We start from the raw sequence: 26,537 nt of genomic DNA, 5'->3' as shown, positions 1-26,537 counted from the left end.
TGATGACAACATTAACTCAGAGCCCAGTGAAGCTACCATCACACTGCTACGTGTCTGTGTTACAGTTTCACACAGTTTTGCCACAGAAGCTGGTTAACTCCAAATGGAACAAATGCTAATCATTGTACATAAATGAATAATAATTACTTGGTACAGATGGGATTTTGAATATTGTGATCTCAGCAAAGAGAGGGGAAGGTCTTCTGTCGGCGGCTGCCACCGTATTTGTGTAATGCTGACAGGGGAGGACTTTTTTTTTGGTGGGGGGGGGGGGTCAGCTCTGCAGTCATTGTCATTCACCAGAACAAGGTGGTTAAAGTTAAAAGAGTTAAAGTTAAAAGACTAGATTGGTATGAATGGGATTAAAAATACTTCCATGGTTAAAATGTTTATTTACTGTATGCGGTAGATTATTATTATTAGCCTGCATTTAAGGCAAGTCTGAAAAAGACGTCACTTCAAATCTGTAGCTCAGGTAGCTAATAACTCACAGCTAAAGCTACTGGTTCAAGTGAAAGAAGTGCTAGATTTTCTGTTGACACAGTGTTTCACCTACGTGTTAAACTACAGTATGAGCCTGACACTAATTCTTTTTACAGCTGTACTGTTGGAAATGTCAGAAGGTGTTTGTGGTCGTCAGAGCCACAGGATGTAGTTACACTGCACCTCTCTCACTTCCTGTCACACCTGATATCTAAATGATTGAAAGGACTGCTCCCAGGTCATTAGTATCAGGGTGACGACTTTGATCTTTTCATAGAAAAATAAATTGACAATATTTTGGTTTGATTCAACTTCCCTGAACTTCTGCTCCACGTCATGTTAGGTTTCTTCTTGGTTACAGATATCACAGAAATCACTTCACAGGGATGTGCTGTATTTATTAGAATAATATACTACTAATAATACAGTAAACCTTAAAGTACAGTGCTCACATGAGGGAGATTCATCACTGTGCATTAGAAGTTTCAGCATAGTAATAATTATAAACTTTATATATAGAGCACTTTCCATACAAGAGATGTAGCTCAAAGTGTTTTACAATAAAAAATCTGATAATAAAGTGACGGAGAATTCAATTAGACAATATAAAGACAGTAGATGATAAATATGTAAATGAAAATAAAAAGAGAAAACAGTAAGAATAGTAAAAATGAGAGACTGAACCAAAAGCAAAGTTAAACAAGGTTCAGCTGTGGTTTAAAAATGTTCACAGAGCATCTCTTATAGCTCTTGGCAGGTTTTCCAGAGTTTTGGAGGAAAGTTTAAAAAAAGCTGCACTGCCTGTTTTCTTTAAAAGCCCGGCAGTAAAAGGTCTGTGTGCTCATGAAGGATTATAAAACCACATAGAATCTGCAGTGTGAGCTGGTCCCAAACCACGAAGAGCTTTAAAAACAAGTAAAGGGACCTTTAACATCTCTTCTAAAAGATACTGGGAGCCAGTGGAGTGAAGCCAAAGCCATGGAAATATGAGCTGTCTTCTTTGTTTTAGTTAAAAGTCCAGCAGCACAGCTCTGAATAAACTGCAGTCTTTCTATTTCCTGCTTCAGAAGAGCAGTAAAAGGATCACTGCAATAATCTATTATGCTTTAAATAAAAGCATGAATACGTTTTTTTCAGCATCTTTATGGATTAGGAACGGCTGTACTTTAGCAATATTTCTTAAATGGTCACCTTCTTTATGTTTGAAGTAAAATTGAATTCAGTCTAAAATAATGCCCAGGCATGTTACCTCTGATTAACAGGGGCCAGATGCCCAAGTTTAGAGACAGTAGATCTCTTTTATCTTGGGGACCGACCAAAAGAATTCCAGTTTTGTCTTCCAAACTGTCAATAAAAATCTAGGTGGCAACTGCACCATATTGCTGATGGATTTTGGGTATAAATGATCAGATTCACCACTGGGCAAAATGTTTCTATTCATTCTGAAATGTTCCTCCTCACACTGAACAGAGAGCTTCTACATCTCCAAGGTCCTCCACATTCACGTTCCCTCACTGTACTATACAGTGAAATCACTGAAGCAGCTACACTCGACCTTATTTAACTATTAGATCAGACTTCTTTAGCTTAAGGCTGCTGTAACCACAGAGACAAAATGGTAACACTAATTGGGTCTGGAGCGAAGGGGCGCATGTTAATTATTGCCTGTTGGAAGAACGGGGTTATAAAGTTCCTCATTTCAGCCCTTCCTCCCTTCTGACTCTTCTCTGAGGAAAACAGTGTCTTGTTCTTTTGTTCATCCTCAAAGCGTTCTCCTCCCTGCGCCTATCATCAGATAAGAAAAACATCATTCTAATGCACAAGCAGCAGCAGCAGCTAATATTAAAGACAAGCCTCTCTCCCTCTTCTTCAGCTTCACATTCTGTTTTCCAAATCATTTCCATGTATCAAGGCCATTTTCATTACCCAAAGATTAAATGTTCCACCAGACCTTGCAAAGATGGTAAAATTCAAAGTGATGAAAAACAGCAGTCTTATCTAAAAATGGTTTAATACCCCAGATGATAGAAGAACATGATAAACTAGAATCACCACCTCATGGTTGTTTGCCTCCACCAACCAGTCATGTTGCAGTTTACATCCACGTTTGTCCAGACTCATATAATATATGTAGTGGAGATTTTGAATTTAATAATCATTATAATGTTGTTTTTTTTATCATAATTAGTGTATTTTTTTATTTAATCAGGTCTCAATGACACTAAAATCCAAAAAACAAGAAGCAGTCACAAGAGACAATCAACAACAAAGAGAACACAACTACACGATACAAGAAACTGAGAATTAGCAAAAACATTTACAATAGCAGTAAAAGTCTCCAAGGGAAATGTTAGACTCTAGTTTGAGGGCAGTTTGCAGTTCATTCCATTTAAATGGTGCATAGCTATAGTTACATGCATAGGTTGCACAATAGTACAGCTGGAGGAAGACAGACATCCTTTAATTCTATACAAGGAGCCAAGTTTGACTTTGAATTTTTGAGTGAAGTGTTGAATATGAACCTTGAATGACAGTCTTTTGTCAAGCCAGAATGCTCAGTATGTTGTATTAATCAGTGAGAGTAATATGAGTGGCATTTAAAGTTTTAATGGCAGGATGATCAAAATCAGTGGTGGAGGTGGAGAAAACCATGTATAATTAAGACTAATCTGTGATTAAGGAGAGACAGTTGGACGTCATCAAAAGCAGACTGAAGACAAGTCAGGGCCTGGGCTGGGGTGGAGCCGGGAGCATATACAATTGTGTCATCAGCAAAAAAGTGAACATTGAAATACTGATTATTGATTATTGACTAATTATGTTATTTTTCAGTTATAGATGCATCACATTTATGAGAATGAGAAGGACAAACCCGTCCTACCATGTTTCCTGAACAACACAGAGTCATATCTGGACACCTGAGGACCGAAACTGCTTCTTTAAAACACACTCTACAGATTCAACATGTCCACACAATTAACTGTGACGGAGACGATTTTAAAGTTTCTCTATGAAAACTTTATCCTGCCTATGTGCTGAGGTGGTGCAGCTCTCAGCTGCACTAACAAAGAGATTAGCATGTGCTGTCCTCACTGTAGGATAGCAGGAGTGTTACAGTGTGTATGCTCCCCCTCATGCTGTGGAGGCTTCAGCTGTACAGATGGGGGTCTTATGCTTAGGCTTTATGTATCAGAACAGTGTGTACACTTGAACATGCTCAAGTTGGACGACAATAAGCTGATTTGCTTTTCACCTGTGTGCTGCTTTCAGTAAACACACACACACACACACAAACCTTCAACCTTTCCTCCAGCCTGCTCCTCACCTGCTCTACCCTTCACTGCTGTCGTTATGACATTACACTCAGTCTTTATCATCACACCTCAGGCATCTTGTATCTGTGATGCAGATGTGGTTTCTAAGCCTGCAGACAAAGTACCACTATCAAGTTCTGAAGGTCCAGTCACACCTCTTTTACACTGGACCACAGCACCTCATTTCAAAATAATAGATGTAACTTTAAGTTAAAATATGTATCTTTAAGTTACATAATGTATTAATATCTGTAGGGCCGAGTTGACCTACATTATATTTACAGTTATTTCTGTCATTTTCTGTCATTTTGTCACAGTTATTTCATCATTTTACAGTTTATTCTGTCATTGCAGTTAGTATAGATCCCATTCTAATGTCCATGTGCTCAGTGCTACAGTTATCACGCTCATTATGATGATGCACTTGTATACAGTACATTGGTCTTATGATTATAATGTCATTCAAAAATAATGGCAGTCACTATAACTCACAGCAACACATTTTTCAGCAGGAATGTATTTGAATGTGTTAAATATACTGTCCATTGACAGTATAATACACTACATCTATAAAATGATTCTGTTTATGCTCTACATCTATGAAATGTGGGTTTAATTATATTGAAGACTTTTGCTGATGTCCGTATATAGAGAGTGTCTGTATTTTCAGACACTTGTTTATTAGTATGTGTCAACTTTCAATTCATTGTTTAATGTGTCTCTGAATCAGGGGCAAAAACATCTATGAAATTATTCAACTCATGCACATCAGTTATTTTAAACATCATTCAGGATATATTCACAAGAAGCTACAGATTAGTTCTGAGCAGAGTTTTAGGATTATAAAAGACACAGCACATCCACTTCAGCAGGATGTTTTACAGTTCGACTGTAATAACATTCATACATATGAGCATTTTGTTCTTGCGTAGGCACAAGCTTCACCAGAGCGGTGGTGTGGGAGTGAAGTAAGGATAAAAACAACAGCAGCTCCTGCATTCTTAACCCAGCTGAGTTAAGTGGGTTAGGGCTTTGCCACATGACCTACTTCCCCTCCCGGGCAAAAACACAGTAAGGATACCTACTCTGCAGAGAAAATCCCTTTAAAAGTAGGACTTACATTATTTCAGCTATTCAGATGACACTCAGCTGCCAGATAGTGGAGGATGATGTTGTAAAGCTATGCATTATGTTTATTTAACTGGGCAATAACATAAATGAACTGTTTTGCTGAATTACTTAAAATAGTTAATTTTTACCTAGAAAGGATATGCCATGATGCCACAGCCCTTATATCCAACAAGTGGTAGAACTTACTCAGTAAATTGGTAAGTTACAAGCAAAGAATATCCTGGAACAACAATGTAAGGTTGAATTTGTTTTTGCATGTTGGCAACTTTGGTTTAAGGATGTTAAGAATGTGAACGTCAGGTAAGCTGCTGACCTTTGGGGTGAGCTGGATGTCAAGGGATCCATTACATATCTGGATTTTATGGTTATCTTGTTGTTTATAGGTTTATCTACATCCTGCAGAGATTTAGTGATGCACCCCCTTTTAGGAGGAGGTAAGCAATAGAAGTAAAACACAGAGGTAAAGATCTCAAGGTTAACAGATGTTAGAATATTGTGTGTTGTTCTGGGTGTTGTAGCTGTCATTCAGGGAGAGACTTGGTGTACCCTACATCAGATCTGTCCTTTGTGCACAAATAAACCAGCCAAACTGAAGTGTTGGTCTGATCTGTACATATTTCCATCTTTCGGTCACGAGGAATCATCTTTTCAAACAATGATATATTTGTCCACAGTGGTATGTGGAATTGTAAATGTGGACAGAAATTTACTTTCAAGACTCATTAATAGCTGACAACAGGAAAGTAGCTACACCTCTTTAGATTCTTTGCTCTAGCAGGAATAACACCTCTGTTACATGCCTCTGCCCTTCAGAATAAAAGCATATAATTTATAGGATCAGCACTGCATGTGGTCTGGAGTAAACCGAGTTACTCAAGCTGCACTAAATAATATCTTTGCATTAACAATGTATCATTTGGCTGTGTAATGTTAAAGGTGTCACTTGTGGTGTCACAGAGCTGTTTAGCATCTTTCATTGTTTTGGTTTTAAGGCCCACAATTTTATTTTGATGATTTAGTCTCAGAGGTCTCATTAGCATCTCTGCAGGCAGATCAGATAAACCCAGCGTACACTTCAGCAGCAGACAGTAGACAGACACAGAGACCAGCTGCTGAGCACAGAGCAGCATTCAGCTGCTAAAGAGCCAGAGCTGGTGGAGACCAACAACAGAGATAAAAGGAGCGTCAATATTGGACATCAATGATAACTCTGCTGTGTCTGTGTCTCAACGGATTGCTAACACGATCACTGTAGAAACTTCACAACAGCTTGTTCTGCTTCTCTCAAGTGGCCAAAGTGTATTATTGTTAATCAATATTTCTATAAAGCTATTATAGATACGCAGTATCTAACTAGCTTCCCCTACTATCTGAAACCACTACAGACCACTTTTAAAGTGAGGATGACAAACAGGCCATTAGGAGCATTTTGTTATACAACCTGTTCGGTGAGTTCAGTGTTTTATCTTCTGTGTGGCATTTACTTGTTCTCCCTGCATCTGTGAGAGTATCCTCTGGGTGCTCCAGTTTTCATCCACAGTCCAAATGCATGCAGGGGAGTTGGAGTAAGTTTTGTCTATGTGTATGTTCAGCTTCGATCATACTTCAGTACGGATGCCAAGAGCTGCAGACTTGTACCCGGACAGCGCACACGCCTCTCTACATACTACTCCTTAGCTTCTTTGTTTGTTGATTTTAGCTAATCAACAAGAAAAAGTCAAAAAAAGAAAATCCTTTGTGGAACTCCTTAGAGAAAATAAGTCTGCATAGTCATAGGTTTTGGGGGCAAGGGTCTACGCAGATCCCTGAGTGGACATCTGCACAGACACTCACAGCAACAATGAACTAGTCTTTAGCTTATAGACTAGCAACTGGTTCTGGGAGTACCAACGCATACCCAGCTGCAGTTCCTCTAATGACCACTAGGGTCAATCCCCATAGACTCCCATGTTAAAATGTCCAACTTTACAGCAGAAATAAACATGTTTACAGCCTGGTACAAAAACAGATTTGGTCTCTAGAGCTAATTTCGTCCTTCATGACAACTGTTTATACAACTCACATGTTTACATTTTATTGAGACTTAAAGTCCTGTATAATTGAGGGCGTGGCCTCTTTGAGTGACAGGGGGATGACCGTATGCTTGCCACAAGCTGGCATGTACCGAAGTCTCAGCTCAACACACGCCCCTCCTCTTTGACTATTTTTGGGTTAGCTTGGATTTAGAGGCGGAGTCAGACACTGCCATGATGGCAACAGTGGAGCAGCTCACGCACTTCAAAACTGCACTTCACAAATCTGTGGGTGACGTCACAGAGGCTACCTCCATCTTTATTGACAGTGTATGAGAGTACACTTTCTTTCACCTAATGAATGCTGCATGCAGCCCAGCCCCTGATAACCATGACCTGTACAGGCATGTATAGACCACAGACAGTGAAAGGGACAGAGAGGACACAGTTCAGGAACATAAGTTTCTACATGTTTACCCTCTATTCTTGGTCGCTGAGGAGAAAGAAGTGACTTACCCAGGCCATTCTCACAGTCTGTAAACTCCATGGAATGAACAGCTCGGTCTACTCCATATGGACCCATTAGTGTCCTGTTAGAGATGGAGGGATGAAGAAGAGAGGGAGAGACAAAGACAAAAAATAAGTACAACACAAACTTAATCTTGAGAGATAAATGTGCTTTTCTTGTTTTTTTTTCAGACTGGGCTCTTTGGTTGTTAAGCTACACACTGCTCACTTCACTGGAGTTTGACCTGATGATGAATATTGAGCCTTGTGTCGGTCTCACACAGTTTCTCCTGCAGGTTGGGGATTGATGGCACTTAACAGAGCATTGTCAGCCATTGAAAACAGGCAGTGTGCCTTCGTGTCCGCTGCTGACATTTCCTTGTACAAATCAGTGTCTGGATGAAAACATGTGACCGAATGGTATTTTCACATTCATCACTGTGTCATGTCCGGTACAGAAATATGCTGAAGCAGGTTTGTTTCCTCTTTTTGTGTAAACAGCTGACAGTGAAAGTCTGGGGGTAGTAGATGTGCAGCATTTCAGTTTTGAATATATTTGGTCTTTATTCATTTATTTTTGTGCAACTGGCAAAGACTGGTTCAAAACACAGATAACACAACACAATAAGTGACAAGATACAATCCTCTTGACAGTTTCTGTTTCGCCCGTGTAGAGTAAATGGTGTAATCCCTGGACAAATACAGTAAATCTCTCTGGTGAGACTACTGTTCTGTTGACACGTCTGCAATCATTTCCTGGGAACTGGAAATGTTGTACACACCTCTGGATGTACATCTGAAGAAGAAAGATTCACAACATGTGACTCTTCCATATACAGTTTTAACACAGGAGCTACTCAGCACTGAGCTCTGAATAGAGGAAAAATATTCAGTTTGTAGCCGTGTTGAAAAGGAATTTCAGTGCTGGTCTGTGTGTGCAGCTGCCACCACCATCCACAACAAACAACCATATATAGTTAAAACAGTGTCAACAGCAGAGGCAATGCCAATCTTCCTCCTGACATGTCTCATATCTAACACGCTCATCATCAGATCTACCTGAGCCAAATCTGGAGACGCAGCATCTCTGCTGGAATGTTTTGTATTATTCTTAGTTTTATTTACCTCATAGTGATGCAGAGTGTGTGTGAAATGTGACCTATAACTGTAAAATATATTATACAAACAATATTTTTATATTAAAGCTAATCCAGTTTATGGAATAGACACACTGTAGCTGTGTCTTTCAGATGCGGCTGAGAAATGTGCCAGTCTCGGGATCCTTCATGGCCCCAAGATTCATACGGTGAAGATTACACTTTGGGTTTCAGCTCTGTTAAAACAGCACAGAAGAGTACAACTGTGAAAACCAAGGGCTTAAAAAAAGTTCTTGTAAAAAATTCATATTGTCAAGGTTGCTAGGTACAGCTGGTGACGCAAAGCAAAAATCCCCCATAGACCAGAACATCTCATTTCAATTTGGCCTCTGCGGTCCCCAGCGGCCACAAAGGGCCACACCGTTGTGGACAATGTCCTCTGAAGCGTGAATCACAGAATTGGGACACAGCTTATATCTTACTTATTATAAATATGGTGCACCAATAAAGGCAAATAAAGCTTTTGTTCACATACTGACTTTGGTGTTTTACTCATATTCACTGATGTATGGTACAGAACAAAAATTTGTATTGATATATTTGGAGTCCAAACTACTAACTTCTACACTCGGTTGTCAGTTTATCAGGAACACCTGGCTAAAAGTAAAGCAATCTGATACAAAAGTCCTGCATGATGGTGATAACTTTCAGTTTGTGTTGAAACTGTTTCAAAGACATGTTTGTTGGGACTCTGGTACATTCAAGATCCTGGAAACTACATTCTTTGTTCCACTCACTTCCCCACAGTTCCTCACTGTTCACACCTGGGGACGACCCTCCCCCAGGGACCTCACTGACCCCCCCCCCCCCCAGGGTGTCACCAAACAAAACCAGATCTCCTTCTCTTTTCTTCGTCTTCTCTCCTTGGCTTGCTCTGGAGAGCAGCTCCTCTTCCCTCTCGGCTTTTCAAGGAGCAACAAGGCCCCAGCTCAGGTCAGCCCTGCTACCTGAGACAACAGCTCTCTTGCCGGCCTGCTCACAGCAGACTGCAAACTCTTCTCCTCAACAGCAGTGACTTGCTTAGGATAAACTGAGAGTGAACCAAGTTCTATTAAGAATTAGCAGCAACAACACAAGGTCAGCCAGCTGATTTTCCAAGCAACAGGAGCCACAGCAGAGTTAGCATGGAACAGCTAACTCTGTGAGGAGAACAAAGGTGATAACAGCAGAAGCAACACAACCAGACAGGACTTTACTCCACCAGGAAGCCTCCCAACTCACTGGACTTAACAACAACACTGGAAAAGACCTCTTTGTTTTTGATCCAAGGACTGGGTGACATTAACTGACTGGGATAACTAACTAGCACAGCGTAGCACAGTACAGCTAAGCAGCAGAAGTCTAAACCTTTGTACATGTACAGGTTGGTTAATGTTTTGTGGTTATGTTTGCTTAGGATATGGTCAGTCATAGAGTTATTCGGGTACTTGTATGTTCACACACATACCTGTAGTACGTCTCAGTTCTAGAACCTGCATGAAGCTAACCACCTCCCTCTAACCTGGTACCTTTAGATTACATGAGCTAGACTAACAAAGAAACTCACACCTTCCCTCCCCCACACACCAGGTGGTCTCAGCGGCTATTTTTAGTAGCTTCTTGTTTACCACCATCTTGTTATCTTGTGTAGTCTGCCTTGCCAGCAACCATTTGGAATCAGCCATCCCCCCCCCCCCCCCCCCCCCCACACACACACACACACACACCTTTACTCAGTAGAATTCCTTAACTTTACTTACTATTGCTATTGTAATTTGGTTATAGTTATTAAGTAAATTATTAATAAGAGTTCCAGACTGAACCAATATTGGCTATCTTAGTTTAGGTTGGTGCCCCTGAAGACTTTAATTCATTATTCATTATTGTTATTATTAAGTATGAATATTTTTAATATGAATATTTTCACCTCATGAGGCCGAGCTCAGACCCAACATGTTGACTCAACTGTCTGATCGTTTTGAAGGATTTAGCCTCTGACACTGTATTACACTAACCAATGACAGTCTTATAAAAACAGATTCAGACATCAAAGGTTTCATACATCACAAACCTAGGGAACAAATCCTGTCAACTTGTGGGGGCGGGGGGCGGGGCTAAATAACCTGAAACCTTGTCAGTACAGAGAGTGAGATTTAGCATTAGCACAACCACTAACACTGTGTTAGCGACTGTCAGCTACAAGCTAACAAACAACATTGTGGCGTCCCTCCCATTGTTTTGGAGGTTGTCCTTGCACACATTGGCAGGAACTTGGTTGACATGGGAGGGTCGTCAGCTGATGCTGTTCATCTGGGTCTTCCAGACTATAAAAACTGGCCCATGTGTTCACTTGTCCTCCCCCTTCCATCTGATCTGTTGATATCATCTTTTGCTTTTTGCTTTTGCACATACAACACCTCCACAGCACATGTACCACTCATCCATGCACTGCTTTCATGGCTAATCTTGCTGATTTCCACACCCCATTGGTTTTTTGTCTCATTTTTTAGTTTAGTAATAAATTGTTTGTTTTTTGGTATAACTTTGTTATTGTCACATTCACTGAGTCAGTTTGTGACAACTTAAAATAACAGATGTTAACTTCACTAACCATTCTGATCCGTCTACTAGTCTCTGGTTCTGGTCTCAGACTCCTCCTCTGAGTCTGGGTCTGACTGAGACTCAAACATGTGGCTGAGTCTCTCTGATGTTTCCTCCTCTAACCATCTTGATACTCTCTGTTCTTTCACCTGTCCACCTGGAGCAAGCAGGTGGTGGGCGGGGCTCAAGGCCTGATCCAGATTTCTCAATCAGGACATAAGAGTAGATGGGCTTCACACCCAGTTTTGTATTTGTTTGAGTTGTTTCCAACACTTTTCATGTTGGAAAATCATGTCAGGATTTTCAGAGTTTTTTAAGTTGATCATACTAATACCCCTCTGCCTCCATTGACCCCAAACAGAGAAAATATGAAAAAAAACTCAACTTTGCAGCTATCTCCTGCAAAGCTTCCAAATAACAGGTGAACAGAACAACATCACAAGTTGAAAAGAAGAAAGCAAAACAACCTGCTATACAATTAGCAACAAAGAGCAAGAGAGCTATATTATAGTTCTGTACAAAGATATAATGAAGATGCTCCTCTAATAAAAAACAATTAAACAGCATTTGTCATTTGTTTATCTGACATGACCACGCCAGCAGTGGTGGATGAGACTACAAAGCTTTTTGGCTGACAGGTGCCCCAACCCTGCCAAACAGATTAAGTAAGGTTAGATTGCTTTATTTGTACCTGTAGGTAAATTTGGTTTGCAGTAAAGAGAGCCATTAGTCATGTACACACACATTTAACACACAGCACAGACAACACCATGTGCACAAGGTAAATAAAAATTAATTAATTAATTAATTAAACATCACTTCTATACAGTGTTACTATAGTTAGTTCTGACCAAGTAGAGTCATTCCATGAGTGCTGATATAGAGTATAACAGCACTGGGACTTTATACGACATGTATCACTCCGCTTCACGTGTTTGATTGACCATTAATCAGCGTTACATTAATGGTCGTTGATGATATCTGGTCGTCAGAAGAGGATGAAGGGAAGGGAAGAATACTTCGGCGCACACCTGAGGTAGATGTAGACAAAGAAGCAAGCTAGTGTGCACTGTGCATATCAGGAAACCATTTTTGTGTTGCTTAGCAACAGTCAAGTACTAGTCCAGTTGCGGAACTATTTGTGTTGGCATTGACATGATATCTCCATAACGCCTTGGCACAAAACTGGGCACAATTTGGCACAAACATTCACTAGGACTCAAGGATGAACTGATTAGATCTTGGTGGTCAAATGTCAAAGGTCAAGGTCATGGTGACCTCACAAAATACAGTTTCAATATAATTTCACACAAATAGCTCATATTTCATATGACGCTGGATAAACAGGGATGTAACCTGAAGTAATCTGAGTGAAGGAAGCAGACAGGAGGTGATTCTTGTTTCAAACTTGTAGTCTTCAGACCATCCCACACTGACTCAGGTGACATCCCTCCAGGACTAAACTCTGATTGATTGATATGTCCATTTAACTTCTTTACACTTTTCACAGATGTAACTAACCACTTACTTGGAAATGATCTTTTACTGATTTGCACATTTTAAGATATTTAGATTTGAACGCTCTTCTGACTTTGTTGTGAGTGGTCCAATATAAAAATGTAGGAGATTTCAGGTAAACACTTAGAGGATCCAAATCCTGCAAGGATGGATGGTGGGTCCAGGTGGGCGGGTTATCTATATATATACTGTATATATATCTATATATATATAGATATATAGATATATAAGGCCTTTAAAATAAAGCAAAGTCTACTTCTGAGGCTTCATCAGTGCATTCTGTATTTTTATAGATTCATCATCCTATTTTTATTAGGCCTGAAAATGTCAACAAATGACTTTACATACACAAACACCTTTAAATGAGACAATATGACAAAAAAAAAAGCATCTTGGTCAGAGTTCACACACTGTACAGTAATCTCCAGTAGATGAGGTTGGCAGAAATTATTGTAGTCTTATGTAACAGTACTGCACAAGAACCAACCTCTCTGGTTTTGCCCAGTTTTCCTAATCCATCAGACATTGGCTCAAGTAGCAAGTTTGCTCAGATGGTGCACTACAATATATAATGTATACTGGAGATTAACAAGAGGAAGCAGCACAGACTTACAGGTAATAGCTAATTATTATTAGCAACAATTAGTTAGTAAATTTAAGAGACTGTTGTGTGCATTTTGGGAATCTGGAATAATCGCTTCCCTGCAATGACACTTACAGGTCCCTGTTTGCTTGCCGCCCGAATGACAAGACGGGTTATCAATTTTTCATTTGCAGAGGGTTCACCAGCAGCAAGCTGACATTCCCTCCTGTCACCGAAACAATGAGGCAAATTGAGGACGCAATGAAATTCGAATGAAAACATGGTCCTTTAAATTAAAGCAGCAAAATGTGAAGACAGAGAGAAGAGTCAAGCGTTATTTTTCTTCACTTTGTCACTTTCTAGCTAGTCTTTGATATATATACATGTCAAATCTTGATAGTCCCCCAGTATATGTTAATCTTAATTAAAGATACAATCAAAAATTTTAATAGTAAACAAGCTCTTTCTCTCTCTCTCACACACACACACACACACACACACACACATTGTTGTCATCTATCTTAATATCAACACCTGCTGCCAATGAGAAATTAGAAACATGTATCACCTCTGTCCTCTGTTACAGCTGTCGTCTTGCAGAGCACGAGGTACAAACAACACAGCAGCTCTCCATCGTCAGGAGTCTAAATCCCCTGAGTTCATCTTGTGTTTTTCTATATTTCAAGGAAGCAGGGACCTGATGACCGAGTAAAACTGTTCAAATCTAATAATGAGTTGAAGTGTTGATTCTCACAACTGTTAGGGGCTGCATTTTAATGAGAAATAGTATTTTCTTTAGTTAAAACAGAGACTCTTTGACCCTCATCCAGTGGTTCTGGTCTGTCTGATGGGATGATCCTGTATATCCACTCCCTTTAATCAGGAGGATTTGGCACCAGAGCTGTAAACACAAACATGAGCCAAGGCTTCCTCCTTCATTTTCTTTATTAAACCTTTGTGTTCTGGCAAAAATCCTGAGTTTCAGGTGCCCACCTCTATGTTGCTATGTTGACCAAGAATATTGTCATGTCAAGACTCCAGATGCCTCCAATGGGAAAAGTTGGCCATTAAATACAGACACCATGAGGCAAACTCATCCTGTTCCCAGGCATCATTTCAACATTCAATGTGTTGAGTGATGTAGGGTCATGAGGTCAAAATAATTAAGACTTAAGACTTCATTTTCTGTGAGTAAAAGCATTTGGCATTTAGTATTTGTATTATATCTTTAGTCTGATGTTAGTCGGACTGTTTGACAATAATAAAGACTGACTCATTTTAAGCCAAAAACATTAGACACCTTACCTCCAGGCTAACTCAGGCCTAAGACCAATGTTACCATGGTAACAATCAGTGACACCTGTGCTGACGAGTAGCACCCAACAACAAAAAAACAGGAAAACATGGCTCATAATGTGTGGTGCTAACATTGTTATGGAGAGAACAATCACAAAAAAAACAACAGAGTTTTTAGAGAGTGAAGAGATTTCTTTTTGCACATCGGTTTTTTCTTAATTGTTTCACCCTTCACTGAATTTCCAAAGTAAAACGTCCTTGTAACTACAGATTTCTTCAAACAGACAAGCATTTTCTTCTGGGCTAAATGGAGCTGAGCTGTCTGTCTTTGTGAAACCAGCCCATGTTCTGACCTGGTCAGAAGCCTCACAGTCTCCTCTCAGAGGAAACAGCAGTATTTTCCATCAGTTTAAGACAGTAAACTGAACAGACAACAGCAGGAGAGAAAAGGTAATCTGTAATTCATTTGTAATTCAAAAACCAAAAACATCTAAATCTGCAATTAGTTTTATAATCCAAAACGGAAAAAAATATTTTTGGTGTCAGAATAAAAAGAAATAATTAAAAAAAGCAAATCAAAATGTTCCGTTTTTGGCAAATCCTTTTATCATCATTTAGTTTGAAATCAAAAACCTAATTCATGTATTGTCTTGTATCTTGTATTTGATTTTTAATTCTAAATAAGATGGTCTGTTCGTTTTTTGTTTCCAAAAAAGCCAGGAAATATATATACATATATAAAAATTTAAAAAAAAAACAGTCCAATTTTGGTTTTGGCAAATTCATTTTTTCATTTCCCATTTGGCAGAGACCGTAGATCCGTGGACAGACAGGAAGAGGAAGTGTATAATCATAAAAGCCAAGCACATAAAAGTGTCAAATTAAGCGAACATACAATCAATAACAGGGTTAAGTTATATTTTTTTTGTTTTTAAATTACAAATGAGTCACAGATTATCCGATGATACCCAGACTGAAATGTCCCAATGTTTCATCACTAATAATCTCTGATGTTACTTCAGTTTGGTTTGTCAACAGTATAATGCAGATACGAGCTACACGTTCATCCACAGGATAGAAATCCATGTAAAAACCAAAGACTACCAGCTCTCCTTGCGCGAGACGACAGATGGAGCGGGTCTGTTCTGCCGGTGAATGGGTCTCCACTATAACACACACACACACACACACACACACACACACACACACACACACACACACAGTCTTTGTGTTGATAAATAATTAGTTCCTCTTCACACACACAAACACATTCCGACAAAGCACTTGCATTGTGAAAAGACATGACCTGCAGCACCGTGTTTCCCGCTTCACCGAAACAGTTTGGCGCGCGAGCCCTTCTTCAATTCCCCCGTTTTTAACCGCGTGCAGTCACCTTTCCATTTCACCTGTTTCTTCAACAAACAGAAGCCGTGAACATCAGATCGTCAGGCCACCTCCGCCACAACACACAACACACAACACACAACACACAACAAGTATCCAGACAGCAGCGTCGACCCGGGTCTCACCACACACACACCTTTACCCGGGAGTTCTCCGTCCGTTTTATTACCTGCTAATGATGACAGCTCCTTTATACATGACTGAGAAGGTTGGCATCTTGACATGGAGCCCGCTACTCCGCTCGGACGGTCGGTCGGTCGGAGCTTCCCCAGCCTTCAGCCCTCAGCTCTCAGCCACATGATGGTCTGTCTACAGTCAGCCTCTAATTCCGCTCCAAACATCTCCACCTTCAGCCGCACGGTTAATCTCTTATATAACCACAGCCGCCGAAACATTTCAAAAAAGGCGCAGAAAGCAGCGAGACTGTAACTGATAGTAACAGGTTTATCATCATCATCATCACGCTCCAGACGCCACCTGACACCTGTCTCTGCTGCTGCACCACAAATCTGTGTTTTTTTTTTGCTGCAAACAAGCGCTGAAGTTGCATGAGCAGCAAAACCTTTTCATTTTACAAGATTATTGTTCTTATCATTCAGTTGCATTACGTGTGTGCAATATTTTACAAGCCTTAAAAAATGTATCTACCTGGGTTTATTTGACATTGTTGCATATCATTTTATCTAAACTTCTCACTTCTAAAGCGTTTAAAAATAACAACACAGTCATTGAGGATAAATGCATCTATAGGCTACACAAAAGGAAACATTTGGGATGAAATATTTCCTCTGCCACAGCACTGCTACAACTGCTTATTGTGCCCAAGAGAATTGAAACAGCAGGAGGGGCTTAGATGCCTTTAAACACATTAATGCATAAGTGCCCCACTCTCCATTTAGAAACAGCAATTTAATCCTCACATGTCATCCATTAAGTAGAATTGTCATTTGTCATTCAAGTCCGTGAGCATCTGTTTTTATTGCTGCCAGTTCAGGCTACAACTTGTGATTTATTGTTCTGTCAAACAATATTGATTATATTTGATAAATGAATCAATATTATTGTTATTCTATAAATTAAAAAAAAAAAAAAAGATAGAACACTTCCCATAGAGGTAAACACTGATGATTATTTATGGTGCTAAATTTTTCTCAGACAAAACTATCTTTATTTTTCAAATCTCCAGTCTGATTTTTTTTATTTTAATTAATTGACGTCTTCAGGCCTCAAAAGAAAAACAAATATGAATATATAAACATACAGAATGCAGTGATGAGGCCTCTCCAGTAGACTTTGCTTTATTTTAAAGGTCCCATACAGTCTAAAGGCAGATGTCCATGTGTTGTTTGATTATAAAGCAGGTCTAGGTTCTATATTAATACTGTGAAAGTATCAAAGCCTCAGTCCACAGAAAAATGCACACAGCCTGTATTCAGAAACTGATCATTAAAGGTCACATATTATGCAAAATGCACTTTACCATGATTTTCTATCAGTAATATGTGTCCCCGGCCCTTTCTACAAACCCCCCAAACATAAGAAAAATCCATCCTCTCCGTCTTTTGCTTGCTCCACCTTTCAGAAAACGTGTGCTCGCACAGGCCAATTGGAGATTTCATGTCTTCATGTAGGGAAATAACACCTCCCCCAGGTGGGTGTCACTCACCGAGCTCTGAGTCTGTTTTGCAGCCGCTATCGTTAATTCCCTGCATCACGGGTCCAGTAAAACTATGTCGAAGGTACCAGCGATGCACGCTAGTTGCTCGGTTGTTGACTCTACAAACCAACACAGAAGTCTTGTTACCCCCTACATCTGAGGATCTGAAGACCCAGTGGATTCATTTTATATTTGATGGAAATGTACCCGCTACAACTCCTAAAGTGTTGTACGTGTGTGCTCACCATTTCACCTGGGACTGCTTTCTCAACGAGGGCCAGTACAATGCACGTCTGAAGATAAAACTTGGATCAGCACCGACTGTCCAAGACCCAACTTCAAACTTTACCATTTTATGTTCTTACTGTATGTACACGAGAGCCTGTTGCATGTGTTGCTAGTATGGTAGCTAATTAGGCACAAAGCAGTATCCTGTATGATTGCACATACAGTGTAGGTAACATATGAAAGATGCTTGGTGTGCTTACAGTTACAGTGTAAAGCTGTGAGACTATCGGTACCTCATACTTATTGATTTTGAAATGCTGCACTTGATACCAATCAATTGATTTTCTCTTTACTGTACCTCCAGACTCTACCTGGCTGCCATGTACTACAATGAAAATGCTGACCGACCACAAGCCCAAACAAAAGAAGGTGAACCACTGTTCAAGGTCCAATTTCCAAAGGCCATGAAGGGAGAATGCAGAGCTACACCAGTTAAGACTGAGCCGACATTCTGTAAGTGTCACATTATTTTATTTTTCAACCAAAAAATGTTTTGTACACATTGTATTAATTATTGCACATACATGTTATAACAGTTCCAACAACAACAAAACACAGTAAAGAAAACCAAACATGCTGTTTCGGCCATCCCCTTTCCAGAGGACCTCACTGCACAGTTCGAGCGGCCTGAGAAGGAGGAGGTCATATCCAGTAGGGATCGACCGATAATCGGCATTTTGACGCATATCGGCATCAGCCTTTTTTTAAATTCGACAGCCGATAAGAGATCAATTTAAAACTGGGTTATTTTGGCTCTGATGCAGCCGCGCCTCTCTGTCTGCTGTCACTACTCTGTCGCCAGCATTGTCCCACCCACAGCACCATCTGATTGGTTACAAGCAGAGCCACAGTAACAGCCAATCAGCAGTGTAAGCTGTGCATGAACAGTCCTTACACACACGGTGGAGAAGGTCCGGAGAGCAAATACTTGTTTTGAAGGTAAGTTAAGGCAGCAGAGTTTCCCGAAATTGTAATAAAAATCCCAGTCATCTACAACTCACAACTACTAGTAAGATTACTGTGAGCCCATTAACGTTATATAAACATAAGCGGCAGCTCTGCTGCTCGCAGTCCCTCCAGACGTGCCTGTTAATCACTTGAAACAAGGTTGCTGATAATATCGATATGGAAATAGTCAGTGATAGTAGAAGTCTGTGTGTGTGTGTGAGTGAGAGAGTAAAAACCTAAAGAACTCAATTCAGTCCGGTTTTATTGCAGGGAAGCCCGTCGAGGTGAAGGCTGGTTAGCTTTTAGCGTAACGTTAACCCATCGGTCCGCGGCTCTAGATGCTCAGCAGACTGTAGCAATGGGGAGAATGTCTGTTATGGTAGAGAATAGTGTGTGTTTGTGTGGAAGTCACATGAGAAACTCTACAACTCACGACTACTAACGTTACTGTGAGGCCCAATACGTTGGCGGCAGCTGTCGGTTCCTACGATAAAACACTGATTATTAAAGTGAAGATGCTTTAGGCTATTTAGTGTTTTTAACGGTTTAATCACTTGAAACAAGGTTACTGATAACATTGATACTGAAATAGTTATAAAAGTAATAAGTGTGTGTGAGAAAGAGAGACACAGAGAGAGAGAGAGAGAGAGAGAGAAAAAAAAATCTGTTTTATTGCAGGGAAGCACGTTGAGGGGATGGCTAGTGAATAGTGTGTGTGTGTGTGTTTGTGTTTGTGTAAGCCACATGAGAAGCTGCAGAAACTGACAGCAAGTACCGTCTGTCTGAGAGAAAACTGTAGGGCAATAATGGCTGTTTAACTACCAAGTACTTTACCTTTTTCTGTGTTGATTGAGAGATCCCAAGCAGCAGAAAATGACATATTGTTAGATGAAGTGTGTCCTGAAGCTGTCTTTGATAGTTTCTTGTAGAGAGGAGCAGGATATTGCTGTTCAAGACTTAAGACATAATGTAACTGCATCATAAAGCCTACATGAACTGCATTCTTCAAACTGCAAACTTCAGGGAACTATTTATTTATTTATTCAAATTTTCAGTTAATTTTATAAGAGATGCTGCTGACCCTGGGAACTCCTTGCACTTTTTGTTTTTGTTTGAACTTAAAACAAAGATAAGTGAAAGATTAACATTTCAGTTATATTGAAATTTTGGAAAACTTTATTTACTGTAGAAAACTTTAGTGAGCTATTTATTTGTTTAAGTTTTCATTTAACTTTATAAGACATGCTGCTGAGCCTGGGAGTTCCCTGCATTTTTTGTTAGAATTTTAAAACAAAGATATCTATTGTCTAAGAAAAAAAAAACTTTAACATGTTGCAAATCTGAAAAGCTGTTAAATAAACATATGATTAAAGGCATTTGAACAAAGTTAAGTGGAATTTTTCCATTATTCAAAATTTTCACGCCAATATTTTCCCTTTTATTGCAAATAAATATCGGCTCCAAATATTGGTTATCGGCCTCCTTGACTACTAATAATCGGTATCGGCCCTGAAAAAACCATATCGGTCGATCTCTAATATCCAGCTCTGTGTCCCGGTTCTATCATGGGCCAGTCTAAAATCCACCTACTGGCATGTGGCGTCAGGAAACTCAGCATGGATGCGTAGGACCATGGAGCCCCAGCACCAGCTCACAAAGCTCCTATAGGCTAGATACCTGTACTGACTAAAACAACTGGACAGGGCATTTAGTCTTGGAAACATATATCTATGTTGTGTCTCACAATTATTCATATGGATCCAGTGAATCCTACAGTTTTTTTATTATCACTGATTATAAGTCCCTCATTTGATGTAAATAAATGCTTGATCGTTTCTAAAGAAATGACTCTGAATTCATATATTATATGCACACTATCTGCTGATAGAAGAACTTTACAAATCAAAGAGCAGTTACACCAGTTTATCTAGTGAGAATGCTACCTGTGGTATCTCCTAGCAGCAGATGTTCTCAGCTTCTGTGGGCATGGTTGCACAGTTTCCACAGGAGCACCTATCCAAAAAAAAGAGAAAATGATAACATTCACCAAAATATAAAGCTTAAGAAATTCAAAAATTGACAAGACAGTGGACAAGCTGAGGTAGACAAGAAGTAAGCTTGGCAAAATATCAAGCGCATATAACAGGTAATTTATAACATGTCACTTGTTGCATGTAATGTGGAGCTTGAGAAGAGTGTATTGTAGAAAACACTGCACACAGCCTTGTCTTTAACTAAAGATTAATGTTGCTAACAGACATGTTTATGCTGAATTACAGCGGTGTAAGTTCATTGTAGTACACAATAAATTACTATGTAAAGGAAGATGTTATGGTGAGCATCTCTGCTCAAAACATGGAGAAAAAGTAATAAAATAAAAATGATTTACTTTGTCAGCATCTATTAAAATATCTGACTAGTACTGACATTGAACACCTGTAGCAGTCCACATACAACAAACATTTTCATAGACTGTAAAAGTATATCTAAGGAGGCATGACAGATAACTACATTACGCAATTCACAATAGTGCTTATTTACCAAAAGAGCTCCCAGTAATGACGAGACAGTAACAGTTAGCATTAGCTACCTAGCTACATGTTAGTAACTGTGTCCCAGCACACATCAACAAACTGAAAATGTAATGTCAAAATACACAAAATTAGTTACTAACCATTCAGAAACGTCCTGCTGCAGTTGTAGAGTCTGAACTTCTTCAGCAGCCTCTCCCTCTGGCTCAGATTCTGGATCAAATTCATATGGTTGAACCAAAGCGCTTCTGACGCCATATCGCCGGTCACGGTCACGGTAAACATTACAGCATGGTGCCAGAAGCCAAAGCCGCATCCCCTTCCGGAGAGGGGCGTGGCCAGGCACAGCTTATTTGCATTTAGAGTTACAGACAAAGAAACAGCCTGTTCTGAACAAGGCTGAAACACAGGGGTTTACAGGCATGCTGAAATACAAGATTGGAGTGGATTTCTAGCAAGAAACTTCAAAGACATGTTTTGGGGACGTCTGAGACTTATTTAAACTTGTTGAAACAGAGTATAATACGTGCCCTTTAAAACCAGCCATTAGGACTTCTGGAACTTTGTGATGTCACAACAAAGGACCCAACATCCAATGTTGCAGGATTTGGTTTCTCTGAGTGTTTAACCTGAAATCTGCTATTTTTTTAAGAATCACTAGAGCCAGTCAGAAGAGAGGCACAGAGATGTTAAACTACACTGAGATGCTTTTTGGTTCTTAAAACCACAAATACATTTTCTTATGGATCAACAATTCAAATAAAAAACACAGGAGAAGAAGAACATATATATCATAAAGCTTCAAGGAGTTACAAGCCAAAACGGATGGGAGCAGTTTCGAGAAATCTTGTAATCCGTAATGTCATATATCAGGCAGTTTCTGTTGTTCACCTGTAACCTTTTAACCTTACCTTTTCACCTCATTTTAAGCATGTCCTTCTTTCTATAGTCACTTATTTGTATAGGGAACCACAAGGTTTTCCAAGCAAGCACTGGTCAAAAGGCAGCACCGACACACGCAATCCATCACAGGCCAACACACACACACACACACACACACACACACACACACACACACACACACACAAACATATCAGCTAGTAAAAGCCTTACATAGCTGTTAAAGTGCAGTTTTATGTGTGGATGCTGCTTCAGAAGCTTTTCCAATCAGGAAACAAACATATTCTTATTCATCAGTCTGACTTCTCACAAAAAGGCTGCACTCAGTTTTTAGTAAATGTGAGAAACACTAAAAAATAAAGAATTTCAAGGTTACTGAAACTTGTCATAAAATATCTTCAACTAGTAGCTTTAATTCAAAATACAATATATCTGGATACATGTGTAGCTGAAAACACAACAATATTAATTTGGTACAAACAATATTTTTACTACCAAGCGTAATGCATGTGAAAATTTCCTAGAATACCAGCCTATGTAAACTCAGTGTGAACTCATAATCCCTGGCATCAAGGCACATGAAACACCCATGAACTGACTGTGAAACAGGTGAGAACATACCTTGCAAAACCTAGAGGCACTTTCAACCTTTGGAACATGTCTCTGTTTTTGTGGAAAAGCTTGGATGCCTGATTGTCGCTGTTAACAGTGGCTCTGCATATTCCCTGTCATGATGCACTGCAGCGAGCACATGTGAAGAGTGCCAATTGATGAAGAGATGATAAGCTTATGGCGAAAGGATAATACACACAAATCCATATGGCACAACAATGTGCTAAATATAGGGCTTTATAAGAGGGCTACTCAATTACTGCAAACACTAAGCATAGATTATTACACAATTCTGCATACTGTAGACACACATTATAGTGTACTATTACTACTATATTATTTCATGTTTTACGCTATATTCTTACTTGCTCTGTATTTTTATAAGCTCCATTTAATCCATGACATGAAAGCTGCATTAATTGTTCTGTTTGCTTATTTCTTGGTTGCGGTTGTTTAATTTCATTTAGGGACTGGACATCAACCTTTAAACTCAACATTGAAATCCCCTTTCAGAGTTATAATGGTGAGAGTGTTAGCCACTGCTTTTATACATGCAGTAGGCAACATTAACATTCATGTTTCTGGAGACTTTTCTTCTGTAAACTAGAATCACCTCCTGGTGGTTGTCTGCTTCCTCCACTCAGACTAGTTTCAGGTTACATCCCTGTTTATCCAGAGTCATAGAAAATATGAACTTGGACATTTGTGTCAAATTTGAAGAAGTTCTCTCAAGGTGTTACAAAGATATCATGACGGATGGACAGACAACAATACGAAAAGAAGAAAGAATAAAGAAAAAGCCCATAGATTGTCTGTGCAGCAGGTTATTATGACTCATAGTTACGTTTTGTTGCTACGTTTGTGGTCGTAGTAATTATGACAGGATCAAAGGGAAAAGTGTGTAGACGTAGTATAAAAAGAGACACATCAGGAGGAAGTGGTGGTGGATGGATGGATGGATCACCAAAACACAGGAATGTGACAAAGGAGAGAGGTGTTCGATTCCCATGTGAAACAGCAAGGCTACTGAAGCCATTTTAAGTTTCCACCTACATGCAAGTGATTTATGATGAGCCAGGCCAAGGTTTGATATGTTTACCCAGTTGTTGAGATTAGAAGAAGCTGGAGCCTGTCCAGCCTCTTACCTAACCTAGTCTTGTACTGAATCCAGAGACAGGCTTTGAGAAAATAGATGTAAGCTTGGCTAACACTTGACTGCTGTGGTAGCCAACTTGTTGTCACTGCTGTCATCTCATTTGGTGATGCATACAGTATGTAAAAATGTCCTTAGATGTTCCCCAACATGGAAATTATTTGTGAAAATTGGATGGAAACCTGAAATATGGAATGAAAGTCTGAGAATCATCATATCCTTTCATTCAGTTTTCATCATATTGGTGATGTAACACTTACACACCATGTCAATCCTTCAGTGAAATAAGAACACAGGACAGAATGAATGATCTAAAACAGTGAAGTCCCACAGCAGCTCATTGATACATAAACCCTGACATCGTGCTGTAGATCACCCTGCAGCTATTGGAGCTCATTCTCTCCCTCTAGTTTTGACTGGGCTTCTGAAAGCTGGTGCTAAAACCAGTGTTGTTGTTTTTTCCAAACTTCAGAAAATGGCGTTGGCTGTACCCTCTGATGCGACCCATAGTGTTTCCTGTATATACAACACATACGCTGTTAAAAATCACTGTCACAGAATCAATAACTATCCCCTTTTATGATGTGACAGTACTATAATAAAGGTTTGGTTAGGTTTAGGAACAAAAGCAAACTGGTTAGTTTAAGGGGAAGATCATGGTTTGGATTAAAATATGTACTTTGTTGAGGTTAGAGGACTTTCATCATCATGGTTACAATAATAATCTCCTTGTGTTAAAGTCCATCATTAGGGTTTTACAGTGGTAAGATATCAAAAAAATAACGAATACAGTATTTTCTCTGGAGTACTAGAGGATACACGTTCATTGATCCAGTGTTTCCAGGCTGGGGATTTTTCAGATGTCCAGTTCTTATGTACTGCAGTGTTTGCAAGTAGGATAATAATAATAATAATAATAATAATAATAATGACTTAGATTTTTATAGCGCCTTCCAGAGTAAGAAAACAAAAAGTAAATAAATAAAACATATAAATGAAATAAAGACGAAACAGAAAAAGGATGGCAATGATTGGAGGAGATGAGTGAGCTAGAGGCCATAGGCCTTGGTGAACAAGGTTTTCAACAGGTTTTCACCGAAAGATCGCAGGCTGGTGTGGGGGGTGGACCTGTGTCCGAGGACCGTAGGTTCCAGGATGGGGTATAGGGAGTTCAGACAAGTACTGGGGGGTGAGATCATGGAGGGATTTGTAGGTGAGGGAGAAGATTTTGTACTGGACGCGGGATTTGACCGTAAGCGAGTGAAGTTGGATGAGGGAGGGGATAATGTGCTGTGAGGGCTTGGTGCGGGTGAGAACCATGGCAGCTGAGTTCTGGACATACTGGAGCCTATCCAGGGCTTTGCTGGGAACCCCGAACAGGACTCTGTTGCATTAATCGAGATGGCTGGTGACCAAGGCGTGGATGAGGGTCTCGGCTACAGAGTCAGAGAGTGATGGACAGGAGTCGAGAGATGTTTTTGAGGTGGAAGAAAGCAGATTCGGTGATGGACTTGATATGTGCCTGGAATGGTACAGTGGAGTCTAGGATGACACCCAGGTTGCGGACTTCCAGGGATGGGGAAATGGAGCAGCCTTTGATCTCCAGAAGTAGAACTCCAACCTTCCAGAGCAGGGCCTTGGGAGCCACAGCTATGAGCTCTGATTTATTGCTGTTGAGTCTGAGTAGGTTAGATAACATCTAGATTTTGATTTCATGCAGGCAGTTAACAGGTGACTGCGGGGGAGCTGGGTGGAAGGTTAAGTGCTGAGATAAAGCTTTGTGTCATCAGCATATGAATGGAAGCTTAGACCCTAGTGGTGGATGATCTGACCATGGGGGGGTATGTAGATGGGGAAGAGGAGGGGTCCAAGCACAGAGCCTTGAGGCCCACCATGGTTGACTGGGGCAGGGGTGGAGCTGGAGCCTCCAATGGTGACACACTCTTTTCGGTTAGTGAGGTAAAACTGAAACCAGGAGAGTGCTGAACCGGTGAGGCCAAGGTAGTCGGATAGGCGGGTGAGGAAGATGGTGTGTTAAAGGCTCCTGAGAGGTCTAGCAGGGTGAGGATGCTGGCCAGAGTAAGCAACAATGAGAGGGTCATTAGTAATTTTGATGAGAGCAGTCTCGGTGCTGCGGTGTGCTGGTTGGAGATCGGTCAGTAGCTCTTGAGGTCATTGGGGTCCAGACCTGGCTTCTTGAGGATGGGAGTGACTGAGGCCATTTTGAAGCTGGAGGGTACCAAACCAGATTCCAAGGAGGAGGTGATGATGTCTACCATTGAGGGGCACAGAGCAGGTATACATGCCTTAACCAAAGATGTGGGCATGGGGTCCAGAGAGCTGGTGAAAGCTTTGGCCTTAGAGACCAACTTGGTGACCTGAGGAGTATCCACAAGGGAGAAGGAGGAGAAGGAGCACTGGGGCAGACGAACAGCGTGGGGAGCAATGCCCTGAAGCTGACGT

The 26,537-nt window shown here is 40.2% G+C and overlaps 1 protein-coding gene across 6 annotated transcripts in view; it reads right to left on the bottom strand.

Moving 5' to 3' along the window:
• si:dkeyp-72e1.9 (syntaxin-binding protein 4) overlaps positions 1-26,537 on the bottom strand; it is a 108,971-nt gene that overhangs the window by 60,097 nt on the left and 22,337 nt on the right. For 4 of the 6 annotated variants that reach the window (XM_056401690.1, XM_056401689.1, XM_056401688.1 and 1 more), the window contains one exon: positions 7,457-7,530. In XM_056401690.1, coding sequence (XP_056257665.1) covers positions 7,457-7,530 — 74 coding nt within the window. Of the gene's footprint in view, positions 1-7,456; positions 7,531-16,154; positions 16,476-26,537 lie in introns of those variants that run through there. The other 2 variants (XM_056401691.1, XM_056401692.1) reach the window with 1 other exon arrangement.

This window comes from Seriola aureovittata, chromosome 17 (genome assembly GCF_021018895.1).
Source record: "Seriola aureovittata isolate HTS-2021-v1 ecotype China chromosome 17, ASM2101889v1, whole genome shotgun sequence".
NCBI classification, from domain to species: Eukaryota; Metazoa; Chordata; class Actinopteri; order Carangiformes; family Carangidae; genus Seriola; species Seriola aureovittata.
This window is presented reverse-complemented; position numbering and strand designations above follow the sequence as displayed.